The following is a 14,878-nucleotide window of genomic DNA, read 5'->3' on the forward strand; positions in this document are numbered from 1 at the left end:
TTGACAGACAAACCATTCGTTGTACAACAACTTCCATAACATACCATCCCATGTAAGCGTTGATGGAACAACAGTGCCGCAATACCCTGACCATTGCACAGAACTATACACAATGCCTCTTCCCACTGGTGTATACCGTGCCGACCACGTTGGCTCCTTCCTCCGCCCCAAAGCCGTCCTTGAAGCACGTACAAAAGCCGCCAACGGAGAGATTACCGCGGACGAACTCCGCAAAGTCGAAGACGAACATATCAACAACGTCGCAAAGCAGCAGATAGAAAATGGACTCCAATCTGTAACCGACGGCGAGTTCCGTCGCGCCTACTTCCACCTCGACTTCCTCAAGCACCTCGCTGGCATCGAGGAGAAGGGTCAGGTAGGAAACATCAGGCACAAGGATGGCTTTTCGCCCCCAACACTGGTGGTCAAAGGAAAGCTGGGTCACCCCGAGGCGATTCAAGTCAAGGACTTCGAGTTCCTCGAGCAAGCGATCAAGAACAATGGCGGAAACGCGAGCACAAAAGTGTGCATCCCATCTCCAACCATGGTACACTTCCGCGGCGGTCGCGCTTCAATCGACATCTCCGCATACCCCGACCTAGACGTCTTCTTCGAAGATCTCGCGCGCGTATACCAAGAAGAGCTAGACAGCTTGTACAAGGCTGGCTGCCGCTTCGTCCAACTCGACGACACCAACCTCGCCTATCTCTGCGACCCCGACATGCGCAAAGCCGCCGAGCAAGAACGCAACGAAGACCTTAGCACCCTGCCCCGCAAATACGCTGAGCTTATCAACAAAGCCATCGAGAAGCGACCTTCAGACATGAAGATCGGCATCCATCTCTGCCGCGGCAACTATCGCTCCAAGTGGTTTGCCTCCGGTGGCTACGAGCCCGTCTCCGAGGTTCTCTTCAAGGAACTGAACGTCGACGCGTATTTCCTCGAGTACGACGATGCGCGATCTGGCGACTTCTCTCCATTGCGCCATCTGCCGGAACATAAGGTTGTGGTGCTCGGTGTTATGAGTAGTAAGAAGAATACTCTGGATGACAAGGATGAAATCATCCAGAGGCTACATGAGGCGGCGAAGATTGCGCCAAAGGGTCTGGACCAGCTGTGTGTGAGCCACCAGTGTGGTTTCAGCTCCACGGCTGAGGGCAACGAGTTGACAGAAGAAGAGCAGTGGGCCAAGGTTAGACTGAGTGTCGAGATCGCTAAGCAGGTCTGGGGTGATGATATCAGCAAGTAATGTGTAAACTTAGGGCTAATAGATAGCTTCCACAGATTGGCTCAAGGGAAGGAGGTGTATTTGAGAGGTGCTGGTACTTGCTAGGGATATATCCGAGAGGAGTTGAGGCGAAAGCATGAACATGGGATTCATGTAGAGGTAGTCTGATCTGGTCTCAACGACCTGTCCATGTATGTATTACGAAGTAACGGTTCAACCCAACAATATCCAATGTACCGAAGATAAGTGCATCTCTATATAGTCTCCACCATCAGAAATATGGGAGAGCATGAACGCAAAGACAGCAGGATTCTTGCTAGTTCTGCCGACGACATCAACAAGGTTGTCGATGCGGGTGCCGTTGTAGAGCTCTCCTGCCAACTATAAAGGCCCAATCAGTAAAGGTATTACCACAGTTATCGCTAAGCATCTTACGGTTACCTATTCAGAGAAGACCGTTGAGATCGTCTCTACTCTGAGTTCCATTGTCTTTCCAGCTCTCTAGCATATCTCTGCAGAGAATCCTTCTTGGCAACAAGGACACCCGCTACTTTGACCCCGGTTATATTCCCTGACACTTGCCATATAAGCCCAAGGCAAAGTTATTGAAAGTATCTTGGTCCGACATACTACGAAGTCTGTCTTTCCAAAGGTCCGTATTTTTTGAGCCCCTGGCGTGCCCCGCCCGAATACCCCATGGGAGGTTTCAAATAGGGCGTTAATCCACAATCAATCATATTTTTGAGTTAGTTTGGGAGATCCCAAGACATCAGATTCCAGGTAATCTTCCCAGTGTCTGATAGGTCGATTGCAGTGATTCATTCGTTAGATTTCCGGGTATTCCCCCAAAGGGGTTACTGTATTCTTCCTATGGTCGACAGACCTCCAGAGTGGGTTCTCGCTTGTATACAGTTCGAAAAGCTTCAGCGATCGTAGAAGTTTGTTTGAGTGGGATATATTATGCGTAGAGACGACACCTTCGCAGCTGTGACATATCAGAAGCTCAGATATGCGTTTACATTCATGTATTTCGATATCGATAGTGGTAGAATGGCTTCCGACAGATCAGAATGGTTCTGGTTCATGTTTTGGACGTGAGTTCAATCTTAAGGTTCTCCGTAGTCTTTGCCCCAAGATTTGGGGTTCATGAAGACGACTTTGCTGATAAAATATTAGATCTCTGATAGCGGCTCCTAGAACCGCATCTGCCTCGCGTTTTGAAAGTCTTCCATTCAGAGATGGATGGATGTTACACTATCGGGAAGACCAGACAACTCCAATGCTTTTAAAATGCTAGTCTATTCACTGATGACGAATGTCCTGTAACAGAACCATCATTCCGATCGAACAATCAGCATCTGGTGATGAAAAGAATACTGAGCTATCATATATGCGGCATCTCCCGATCTCACAGTGCTATGTTTGTCCTCGCAGTATATGAATCATTTGCGATCGTCCACCATATTTGGTTTTGTGAAATAGCACAAATGTATAGTCGCTATTCGCTTACGGGAGGCAAAGAGGGTAGACTGGTGTCGAAATAGCTCGAGCAATAATTGAGTAAGCTCAGACTCTAGTTCATGGACATCATATCAAACACTTGCAGCCAAATTAGGCCGAGGCAGATCTGTCTGCAAATAGACCGCAGCGATACAGTTTCTGTTATTATATGAATACTTTCTGTCCCTGAGGGTACTCCATGTCCGTCCAAGGAAGCGACATACCTGACTGAGAAGCTCTACAAGAAGCTCTACAGGAAGCTAGATCAATTCCACTCCCAAGTTTGCTGTCATGGTCTTATTTGAGCGGTTTTCGTATACATATTGTTAGAGGACTAGTAAAGCGATCTTAACCGCGGAGAACCCTGCGAAAGTGATGCTAGGACTGAGTAAAACGCCATATAGATATAGTTAAAGGCTATAGCAGAAGCCTAAGGCAACAAGCCCGTCTTTGCAAATGAAACAACAGTTCAGCTACATGAGACGTACTGTACTTACCTATTAAGCCATTGCGCTTACTTCAAGGTTGCTGACCAGTCAATCACGTAACACAAGGATGAGATCTCTAGACTCACTTATTTGCAGCACATTGATGTCCATTCATATCTTAACAAATGTTTATAAATATGAGGTAATGATTAGAACAAGTAACATGTTTTGGTAGTGGAAATGGGGGTGTGGAAGAGTAGAAGAAGAAGCGGAACGAACATCTTTGATGACTTCATTGCACTACGTTGGACGGGTGAAATAGTCAATCTGCATGAATCAGTCCTACATTCTTCACATGAGACGAGGAGGTTACGTGTCGTTGTATTCTATCCTTGAAGCACATTCCAGTATCGAAAAGTGTGCATGAGGAACTTAGACAGTAGCCTGACTGGCTGCAAAGTATGCTTAAAAGATCAGGCAACAGAAGATCTGTTGTAACCATGCTAGTATATGTTGCGACAGACATTGCTTTACATTGACTATATGACTGACTGTCTAAGAGTGCAGTGCTCAAACAAAAATGTACAAGTAAGCGGTAATGACCGTCTGAGACTTTGTAGACCCCACATCATATGACGACAGTCTTCCACACCCCCATCGTCACCTTGTTCACAGCTACCTCCCCTGTTGTGTACCGTCTGAACTGCTTGTTTCTGATGTAGCACCTGTTTAAGCGGCCGCGGCGATCTCGCGGCGTGCGAACCTGAGGCTGCGCTTTGCCTTTAGGTCGTTGGTAACACCACTGTAGCTGTTGATGCAGATGGTCAAGGTTCCGTCGAGACTATTCGCTTGGTTCTGCAAGTCAGTAGCACGTGACTGGACGGTATCGATCAACATAAATGCGATAGTCTGTAGATAGTCGTTAGCAAGTGCTGATATAATCGTTGGGGATAGTATCCAGAGAAACATGGGAGTTTCCGAAAAGGACTCACATCAACAACAGCCTCGATTTGTCTGAGCACAGCTGCTACGGGCTGGCCAACGATTGGAACAGTTTGGAACAATCCAGCCTTCCCGATGAGTATGTTGAGCAGGGCCTGGTGGACACGGACAAACTGTTTCTAATTGTCAGTCACTTTACAATCCAGGGGGCGCTTGTGGTACTTACTTCGCGGAAGGCGTCGAAGATAGCATCAGAATCCGCACCGGCTGGAACGGGAGGCATTCCTTGCATCTGGCTGATAGCAGTGGTGGCTGTGGACACAATGTCGGTAAAGCCCGCGATGATCTGGGGAAACGGTCCCTGGCCAATGACAATCAAAGGACCATTAACGATAGTGATGCTCTGAGCTGGTGCCTGGAGCGCCTGGCTCTTCTGTGTCACCATCCGGAGGTTGGAGACAACTTGAGCAGGCGAAATCTGAGCAGCGATAGGGACAGAGAGAGCCACAGCGGCAGTAAAGAAGTTGCGGAATGAGACCATGTTTGCGGTGATTGATGGCTAGAAGACCGGTATTTGTTGCTTGAACGATGAGGATCGAGGAGTAGTGATTGCAGAGATGAAGCTGTGCGATGACTTCTAACGATGGAGGGCGGCAGCATCTTTATACACGGAGCAAGATGCAGCTAAGCTCAAACTCTCAGAGTGAATACTTTCCACCATCCTGTGAGGTGACTAGATCTGCTGATCCTCCTGTACAGGACATTGTGATGCCAATCAGACCTATTGCCCAAAGGCTAGGCGATGCAGAGTGCGCTACTGTCGAAAAGAACAAAGTTCAGTGATAGATGAAGTCATGTACTAAAATCCACCTTGGCTTGACCGCTTTCACCCCAATCTCCAGTGCATTGCACCTTTTTCCTTTCCATTGTTGGAGCTCCGTGGCAGTGTCACAGCCTATGCCGATATATCGAGCGTACCATATCAAGATTCCTTTACGCCATCTCCAATACGTATTCTTCTCTTCAGTATCGTAGTTGGTGTCAGTTCACAGTGATCAGTATAAAGGCTGACCAGACTAGTCCCTGTTAGAGAGATCTACCAGAATCCATCACCGAGTGGAGCTTCTGCGGCTGAATCGATACAAGGGATTGAGATCTTCGAGCTCCACTTTCCTTGTCCAGTCCATGAGCAACACCCGGTTGCGAACATAGAGAGAACGCATGCTGGTTATACAGCACTAACGCATCCTAGGGCTCGTAATGGCAATTGGCGTCCAAGTTCACAGTGGAGGCTTAAGGCTTGCCAATCATTTTCCAGATGTCTTTTGCCAAGATATTTGTATTGCCGTAGTACAGTAGATCACTACTCTGTATGTGCGAGTTTCGCTTATAGACCTGCGTCAGTTCAGCTGAGGTGGCCCGTTTGGTGCCGCTTTGTTGTCAAATGCCGCTAAAAAGGGTGTGGTAGTGCCGTAGCGGTGCGGCTCGTCGATCTCACCCGTGGACCGGGTACTGCCGCTGAATATGCATGATCAGGCACGCAGTCCCTCCATTCACAAATGCCGGCGCACAAAGCTAGCGATAGAGCAAACCTGCCAAGCCATAATCACGTCTTCTTTTTCGCTGTTCGGGGCGGCCGGGGCCGATGTCGGGACCACGTGTATACCGGGGTAGTAACTCACCCGTATTTATTAGTCTCACGGCGTGCACCGGTATACATACAACTACTCCGAAAAAGGAGAATGCGACATGTTCACTTGCGTGCACGCGGTCCGCCAGAAGCAATAACAAAAGGTCCGATGAATGTGACGTTTCTTTTGATCCAGTCGAGCCTCGGAAGGCAGCCGAGGTCCCTGGTCGCCTGAGTCGCGCGATAGCCGATCTTGGCCGTGTTTGTGCCATACAACTGCTGATTCACTTCGGCGAAGAAGAAAGAGGAGTCAATGCCTTGGCTCAGACTGCTACCTAGAGGTATTCACGGTTGTCATTGAACCCTTAATTCGGCAACTCCGCTTCGCTCGGCGCTGATTATTTGTTGCAATGCCACGACGTCTATCAGAATACCCAAGTAGTGACTTACGAAGAGGATCTGTATGACACATTGACAAAGAACCTCAATAGGTGGGCGCTGGCTGACCTGTTCTTGCGCTAAACTGAGCAATACTAGTATCATAGCTCTGGCACATTACCCGGGCTTCTGGTGGGCCTAGTAATCATCTCTAGGACGCAACAATAGCGGAGAAGCCTAACAGCTGGTAGCTAGCAAGTAGCCGAGTGGTTGGGCACCTACTATTCGCCGCCGGGTATTTGGCCCGTGGTTTCCTACCTGTCTGCCGCTGTAACCAACCTTGTATGCTACCAAACTTCCCTTCATTAGCAAAGAAACCAAAGGGAAAAAGCATATCGTGACAATCTCCACCAGTGAAAATAAAGACGCCGGCTATTCGGTACGATCTGCACTGTAACGCAGTGCAACATACACGTGCCTAAGCGAAGGGTCTTCTTACTTGACGCTAGACTCCAGGTTCTGGCACTATGGAGAACCTGGCATCGTGAGCTTCATGTTGTCTTGGATCAAGCGGAACGCTCTGATCACTATCTAGCCACGTACAACATATTTTAGTAGCTTCATGTCAGAGATGACGCCAATACAGCCTCGGGGTCGTCCCATTCTACTAAGCTCTTCTCGTGATCCTTCCACCGATCACCCCATTTGACCTGAGTATGAGTACTCTCCGCGGGTTTCAGTTATTAGCTATACGCATAAACCGTCACCACTGTCTGCTTCAAGCTAGAACTCCACCTCACCATTAGTGCCTCAACAAGACTCAAGCGAAGACCAGAGACAAAGCATTCCTCAAGCGACGACGCCACAGCGTCATCACATGTTCACGCCCGCGAACAGCAATGTAACAGTGTGACTTATCCTAAATGCTTAAGAGTGAGACATTTTCTGTGTAACGACATATACCACTATGGGTGCTTTTACCTATCCAAAGAATTAGCAAGCCACCACGTATGGATGCTTGACCTAGGCTAGTTTCCTAGCCAACCAAATGTACAGGTTGTCACCTTCTACATATAGTCTCGTGGCTTACTCCCCTCCTTTGCTTTTTCTGCTTCCTACTATCGGAGGATGAGGTTACATAGCTCCAGTGAGTACCACAATACGATCTGAGACGACCGAGCAGCTTTTCGCAGGGACGACAAAGTGGCAACTTGCAGAAGGGTGTTGCTTAAGCACCTCATTTGAGGGCGTCTTAGAAGCTGCATGGAGCAATAGTATAATCTAGTCACCTTTGACTGCGGTCGGTAGCTATATGGGAAAGCTCACCAGACCAAGTGGAAAAATGAATATGGGCAGGTATGAGCAGGAAGCGCCATACGAGGGTGATAGCATACTGTTGGGCATCTGCAAGCGTCACCGTCAACGAGCTATGACACTACCTGCCTCTCATAGCTAGGTCATGATTACATATACATACTCTCTTAGTCAGTTGAACTTCCCTAATTTCCACACAATATCACATGGCATAATCTACATAAGATTGCAGCTATCGAGAGGAAAGAACCGTACGGTCAAGGACACCTCCATCTCATGGTGTCGGCACCGATGCTAACAACGGTAAAACGTCCTTGAATCTCACCGGCTTAAGTAGGAACTCATCAAATCCGCTACTCCTCGCTTGTCTGCGCGCCTTCTCACTACCAAGACCTGTGAGCGCGAAGATGTATGCTCGTGGCGCACCTCTGTTATCCCAAGTGGCGCCGTCTAGAGTTTGCTTAGACGCGTCGTTAGAATGTGACTGGATGATTTTTTCCATCAAATCATCTTCGAGTTTTCGAATCTTGGATACAGCTTGAAAGCCGTCCATGACTGGCATGCTGATGTCCATGAAGATGCAATCATACGCGATTTGTGGCCCTTGTTGTTCAATAGCAGTTTGATAAAGACGTACTGCTTCTGCGCCGTCAGTAGCGCTGGAGTAGGGGACATGAAGGCGTTTAGCAAAGGCGCATAACATTTTGAGGTTTATCGGGTTATCATCCACAAGGAGTAGCCGGTGAAACCTACAAGCAGGGTTGGGCTTAAGAAGGACAGTTGGCTGTGCTGATAATTGCGGCTGAGGGGCAGGAAGTGTCACAGCGTCGGATAGTGACTTGTTCTGCGATGGTAGGTTACGATGCGGAAATGCCACAGTCTCCATGCACGTATCTGCTTTTTGAAAAGTCTCGTGTTGACCTAGTTGCTCCGATGGGTCTGTCTCGGCTTCGCGTTCGACTTCCGCAGGTGGCAATGGGGCTTCCGTTCCATTGGCGTTCACGTCATTCAGAGCTGATATTATGGCAGATCCGAGCGACTTCCCTGTAATTAACATTGTGTGCATGGAACTCCAGGTGCCGATCTTGTGAAGTGTAGCCTTGGTATTGCCCAGTTCGATCACGACTGGACAGACGTTTGCCGCATACACAGGAAACAGAGTTTTCAAATCGTAAGCATGCGTCGTGTCCAGCGCATGCGTGTCAATGAGGACTATATCCATGGTTGGAAGTGCGCTTGTCGAAACATTGATGACGCTCATGCCAAAGCGGCCCTCACAAATATTGCGAACAGAACGCTCAAGTGCTTTGGGTGGCGAAACGATGCATGGGGAAGATTTTTTGCCTGAATCCCGATGCGAGGACAGACTGAGCAGACCGACCGTCTTTCCACGCAGAAGGCTTTCCTGCGTGCTTGGTACGCTCGGCTTCTGTATCTTTTGGCTGGTTGGGATGTTGATGGTAATCTTCGTGCCTTCTCCTAAACGACTGGAGACGGAGATGTTGCCCTGTAGTGACTCTACAATACTTTTCACTAGGCTCAATCCTAGACCAGTTCCTGGGCTAAATATATTCTCTTGCGTGAAGGGCGTGAAGAGATGATATTTGAGAAAGTCGTCACTCATACCCACTCCGGTGTCTGTCACGGACAGACAGATGTGAGCCTGTCTGCCGTCTGCAGCTTGCACTCCATCTGCGGCCTCCACAAATTCCAAGTCTACATGGATGTAACCGGACCTGGTATACTTTAACGCGTTGCTAACGACGTTGAGCAGAATTCGTTTCCAGGCGCCCTTCTCGACAACTACTGTCCAATCGCAGTGTCTATCGAAGTGTGTAGTGAGGATGACAGGTTCAGCTGGAGTCGTTTCTCGCGGTTCGGCTAAAGTATCCTGGCGCTCCTTGTTGAGTCCGGATACGAGTCGCGAAGCATGGTCATGGCCCACTGAGACCGTCTCGATGACATCCTCAACCAAACGCTCCAAGTCGACGGCCACTGCACCATTATGAACATGGTGACCAGAACGAATGGAATGGTTTCCACCTTTCCCGACGCCGACACGACTATTAACTTTAGAATATCCTAAGAGATGATCGAAGGTATCAAGAAGAGTGAAGGCACATGATTCGATCATAGTGATCTCCGGCATTAAGCTTGATCCCTGCATGTTTTCTTGGATCAGCTCAATACTCGCCAATATGCCATGCAATGGACTACGTAGCTCGTGGCTGATAGTCGAAACAAAGTCCGACTTGGATAGAGTATTTGCCGAAGCTTCTAATCGGAAGACTTCGGCCATGAGCGAGTTTCCGAAAGCTGTTAAAGAATTGACGTCACCAGTATCGAGGGTTTTTCCAGTGTCAGATACCCATGCTAGACATGTAGCATAGCAGGCTTCTCTTTGGTAATGCCACATCGGCAGGAAAATTGCATATCGCGTCTTTGGCAAAGACTCGAAGAGATCAGTCCATTCGTTATCCTCAACGGAATTGGAACTGTAGTCTGGCTCGCTGCCATCTCCATGTTGGATAACGCCGTGTTCGTCTACAGCGAAGACATGCCCTCGAGTGTACCTTGTAGTTAGGCGTTGGATGAGGGACTGAGACAGCCCCAAACTTGATTGCTGGCCGACTGCGGTGCTTCTCTGATAGCAGGAGAGCGGTGTCGCAAAGGAGTCGTTTGGAGACGATGATGTCTCTGTATCTTTCGACTGACCACCTCTATGTTTACCGGCTGAAACAGTGTCAAAGAAGACAAGGCCATCCAAATCCATGGCATGGCCAATGTCATTTGCAGCTCTTACAAAGAGATCTTCGACTTGAATGGACAAGTCAGGTTTGACCATCCTCGAATCAGTGTCTTGCGGAGAAATAACGATGGAAGCCGGCTCGTACATTGAACCAGCGACGCGTGTCGTTGCACTGCCAGATGATAGCGGACTGGATTCTCTTTGGGTAGTAGCACTAAAGACATCAAGATCGAATGGATCTGTATGAGGCTCGGGACGTTCAGGAGCAACAGATTTTGGAACCACATTGCGTGCATCGCGCTCGTCTGGAGCTACGAATCGGCGAAGACCTTGCATCATGTTTGCTGCTCGCGATTTACAGGCTTCGACGCGTCTCATGTTTAAGTATGCACTGATGGCCGAAGTGACTTCCCGCATAGTACTCAACGACTTTGGATGGAGGAAATCTCTTTCCTTGTTGTCCACCACGCAATAGCTTCCCAGTATATGTCCAGACATTGCAAATAGTGGTATCTCAAGGTAAGACACCATGTATGGATGCCCAGCCACAAACGGACGGTCTGCGAAAGTGGGAATCCGGCGAAAGTCTTTTATATAAAAGTAAGACCTGTCGGCAACAATATACGGACTATCCGGCAAAGATACCGCTCGTCCATGGAAGATGGACATGGTGTGAGGACATACTCCCCAATCGAGGGGGATTCGAGAAGTACCCAGCAACAGCGGATCGGTCGGGTCTGCGCTGGAAAGAGACTGGTGTCTCGTCATCTCTGCGCATATGAATTGGGTTTGGTTATCAATGAGGGAGATGAATGCGCGGTCGCAATCCATCTTGTGCACGCCATGCTGGACGAGAGCATTGAGGGTTATGTCGCTGCTAGGGACTGGATCGGAGGGCGGCCCTTCTGGGATTTGGAACGGAAACGATGCGGCAGAGAGATATCTAGGGCTATTTGTTAGCAATGAGAGACGCGTTTCATGACGTAGAATGGCAATTCTCACGCGGCGATCTCGTATGCGCGTGCCCGTTCATGTTTATCGATAACTTCGGGTGGTGGCGCCGTAGTCGAGAGTGGGGTGGTGGCCATAGTCCATATTACGTCACTCACATTGAGGGCGCTCGGTAACTCGACTGAAGACTGCTGGTGCTGTTTGCAACGATTCCGCGGGCCCGCAGCCGTCTTCTGCTTCTTTCCAAGGTTGGCAAGCGGTCTTGGCGTTAGTCAGCCAATTTCCAAACGGCCCGTATGTCAAGGGCAGAAGCACGGCTTAATTTCTCGTCAACTTCATCGAATAGTGATTTGACGCTAGCTAGACACGCATTCTTCTACAACCACAAGAGAAAGTGCCCGACCAACAACTCCTCGCTGCTCACAGCTAGACGCTCAGTTTCGCATACTCGTCGCACACTTCGGTTAGCTTCTTCCTGGTCCCAGGCTCCATAGCACTATGTCCGGCATCGTCTACAAAATGCAGCTTACTCTCCGGCCACTCCTTGTGCAAGTTCCACGCCGTGATCGGCGGGCAGACGACATCGTATCTCCCCTGCACGATTGTTGTCGGAATGTTCCTGATACGATCAACATTCTCCTTCTTCAGTAATTGCCCGTCTTCTAGCCACGCTTTGTTGGTGAAGTAATGGATCTCGAGCCTTGCGTGCGCTAGCAGATAAGCTGGGTCTTGAAGTTTCTTGAATGCACTGGGGTCCGGGTATCTAAGGTTTGGCGTACAAGGTCAGCGCATGTCTCCTATGCAGTTCGCTAATAGTAATCACGTACAGAGTGCTGATTGAAAGCTCCCATTTGTTCCATGCAGTGGCTGCCGGGTGACTTATCGAAGGGTCAGAAGACATAAGGCGTTTATGGTAATTGCCAATATGATCCGAGCGTTCCTCCTCTGGAAGGAAGTTGATGAATTCGTCCCAACAGTCAGGGAACAGCATTTGAACGCCGCCCGGGTGATTCGTCCAGTAGAGCTCGATATCGCGCACAGTGAATATGCCGCGCAAAACTAAACTACCTACACTCTCGGGGTGTGTTTGTGCATAGGCCAGAGCGAGAGTGGAGCCCCAAGAGCCACCGAAGACTGTGTGCCATTTGGAGATGCTGAGATGTTTACGCAGGACTTCAACGTCGGCGACGAGGTGCCAGGTAGTGTTGTTTGTGGTATTGGCGTTAGGGCGCGATTGACCACAGCCTCGCTGGTCGAGCAAAATCACTCGATATTCAGAGGGGTTGAAGAAGACGGTGTTGGATTTGGAACAGTTGCCACCTGGCCCCCCATGGAGGAAAATGACTGGATGGGATTAGAAGTCAACGAATGCGGCTGGGAGAGATGATGCACCCACCAGGCTTTCCATCCTTCTTGCCGAACTGTTGATAGTGTAGTTCGTGGATATCGTCGACGCGCAGCCAATCCACATCCCAGGCGTCTTCGTGTTCATAGCCGGTGACATGAGGTGCTTGAGCCATGCTTGTGGTGTAGTAACTAGCAACTCCAAATACTATACACAAAAGTATGACCAAGCTTTGTAGTTTTGTCAAGCCAGGCAACCATAGTGGTGCAGTCAGACATGTAGGTGTAGCTACCCCGCTTTCAGCATAGTGGACCCCGCTAAATGAAGAACACCTTCCTGTTTGGCTAGAAGAATATAATTTTTTGAGCGGCTTATGTGCAGACAAAATCAAAATAACGTATTAAGAGATGGACCCCAACTCTGAAACGCCCTACAAAGGACTGACGCTGACGACAAGAACCTAGTACTTGAAGCCACCTGCCCTAGTACTCCATAATCCGTTCGGGTCTACACTCTTCTGCAATGTCTTGAACTTCTCATAGTCCTTGTAACTCTGCATGACTGGCTGATCCCACATAGCATCGTTGAGGAATAACGGCATGTACATGTCGCTTGGCATTCCCGCCTCTGCTATCCATTGAGGCACAACCTTGTCCAACCAAGCCGTCAGCTCTCTGGCGATACCGAAAGCAAGAGGATCGTCCGTGGGCAAGTTCCAGGCGCCTTGGTAAATAAGGATAATGCGGTTAGGGTCGGAAGACGAAAGACCCATGGCATTTCCGCCCTTGGATTCGGAAATCTTGCCAAAGCGAGACGGAAGTGGCTGGAAGTCAACGCTGAACTGGACGGCGCGAACGACGGGGAGTGTGTTGAGGAAGACACCAGTGAGCTCAGCGAGCTTATCACGAATCTCCCTGTACATCTGGGGACGGGATGGGATATATGGAACGGTGTAAGTTCGGAAGAATGAACGGGAGTTCAAAAGTCGGACGGGTTCGCCGTTCGCCCTCAGCTAGCAATCGTCAGTTCCTGTATATCACGTCACGGTCGGTTCATGGACTTACCAGCTCAGAGTACTTTTGTTTCTTGGGCAGACATAGCGGGTTGAGGATCTTGAAGAAGTCGGCAAAAGGGCCCGACGTAGGCGGCGTGGGGCTGTCGTAAAAGTAGAAGACAAGTTTCGTCTTGAGCCCGGCTGCGAGCACAAGGTCCGAAAAGATAATGGCGGCCTTGGGATCTTCGGCACCGTGGGCTATGAAGTTGTGCAAAGCAACGTAAAGTGCTTCGGATTTTGACTCGTCATATATGCAAGAACCGCCCCATACGTCGCCCATGTGATGGACCTTGGCCTTGAACTGGGTGACAATACCAAATTGGCTTCCGGAACCACGCATGGCTTGCGCAAGATCAGGATGTTTCGCAGCGTTGACGTTAACAATGGATCCGTTGGCCATGACAGTCTCCCATTCGACGATGTTCTAAGGCCAGTCAGTATGAGTCTCATCAAGACATTGTGCGCAAACTGACATCAGCAGCGAGGCCTTCTTGAGCACCAAGGAACGATAAACCTCCACCCAAAAGCAACCCGCCGACACCGACGAGACCTTTGTTGTATCAGTCGGGGTTCTTAATCATCTGTAATATCTCAAACTTACCAAGCCTTCCTCCAGCAATAGCCACTCCACTCTTCTCTAGATCACCAATAACATCGTTCCACTCACCACCAGGGCGAACATAGGCAACATCCTCTGCTGCATCGTACGTCGCTCCAACTAGACTGGTCATAGTGATGAGAACGCCGTCTTGAACAGCAGCATGGTTCGTGTTTGGGTCGTGCCCTCCACTTCGAGTTGCAAGCTTAACAGTAGGGTACTTGTTCAGGATTTTGATAGCGATGGATACATCCTGAGCAGACTCTGGCTGAACAATACATGCAGGGTCGACTTCGCGGAGATTTGTAGCCCAGTACTGCTGCGTCTCATGCTCATATTCAAGCTTGAGAAGCCCAGGGGTCAAGACTTTGCCAGGAAGAGCGTTATTGATATCTTTACACGCTTTGGTAGTGGCCTCGGTAGGGATGGCAAGAGCAGATTGGGCTCCTAGAAGCAGGCTCGCAAGCACAAAAGACGCGAGTTTGTCCATGTTGGAAGTCAACGAAAGTGATAAATGAGCGAAAGATCAATAACAGCAATGGAAAAACAATGAAGCCTACAAAAACAACCTTCCCAGGGCACGGTGCATTAAGTACTATCTTCTGAGTCTCCCCGATGTTGAATCGAGATGCCTCCGGTCTTCCCTCCGGACGTCACGGCGGCCATGCAGAGATGCAGCGCATCTACTCAAGCTGGGTACGCCCTTGACCAGGGCAGGTCGCGTGGAAGAATCGTGGAATACGGTAATCCCCTCCAATGGC

At 49.4% G+C, this 14,878-nt stretch overlaps 3 protein-coding genes across 3 annotated transcripts; 1 reads left to right on the forward strand and 2 right to left on the reverse strand.

The window, feature by feature from the left end:
• Positions 1–112: 112 nt before the first annotated feature.
• On the forward strand, positions 113–1,249 carry GT037_007027 (urod-like protein; the record flags this gene model as incomplete). The annotated part of the gene is made up of 1 exon (XM_038932074.1): positions 113–1,249. The coding sequence occupies one exon, from the start codon at positions 113–115 to the stop codon at positions 1,247–1,249; it is 1,137 nt and encodes a 378-aa protein (XP_038785546.1).
• Positions 1,250–3,885: 2,636 nt separating this feature from the next.
• On the reverse strand, positions 3,886–4,639 carry GT037_007028 (uncharacterized protein; the record flags this gene model as incomplete). Its single annotated transcript, XM_038932075.1, has 3 exons — positions 3,886–4,065; positions 4,149–4,271; positions 4,325–4,639. 3 exons carry the CDS (start codon positions 4,637–4,639, stop codon positions 3,886–3,888), a joined length of 618 nt encoding a protein of 205 aa, XP_038785547.1.
• Positions 4,640–7,694: 3,055 nt separating this feature from the next.
• Positions 7,695–14,607, reverse strand: GT037_007029 (proline iminopeptidase; the record flags this gene model as incomplete). The annotated part of the gene is made up of 9 exons (XM_038932076.1): positions 7,695–11,112; positions 11,172–11,381; positions 11,569–11,883; positions 11,948–12,464; positions 12,517–12,672; positions 12,955–13,477; positions 13,530–13,943; positions 13,993–14,069; positions 14,121–14,607. The coding sequence occupies 9 exons, from the start codon at positions 14,605–14,607 to the stop codon at positions 7,695–7,697; spliced, it is 6,117 nt and encodes a 2,038-aa protein (XP_038785548.1).
• Positions 14,608–14,878: the final 271 nt, after the last annotated feature.

This window comes from Alternaria burnsii, assembly GCF_013036055.1.
Source record: "Alternaria burnsii strain CBS107.38 chromosome Unknown 731, whole genome shotgun sequence".
Taxonomy (NCBI): Eukaryota; Fungi; Ascomycota; class Dothideomycetes; order Pleosporales; family Pleosporaceae; genus Alternaria; species Alternaria burnsii.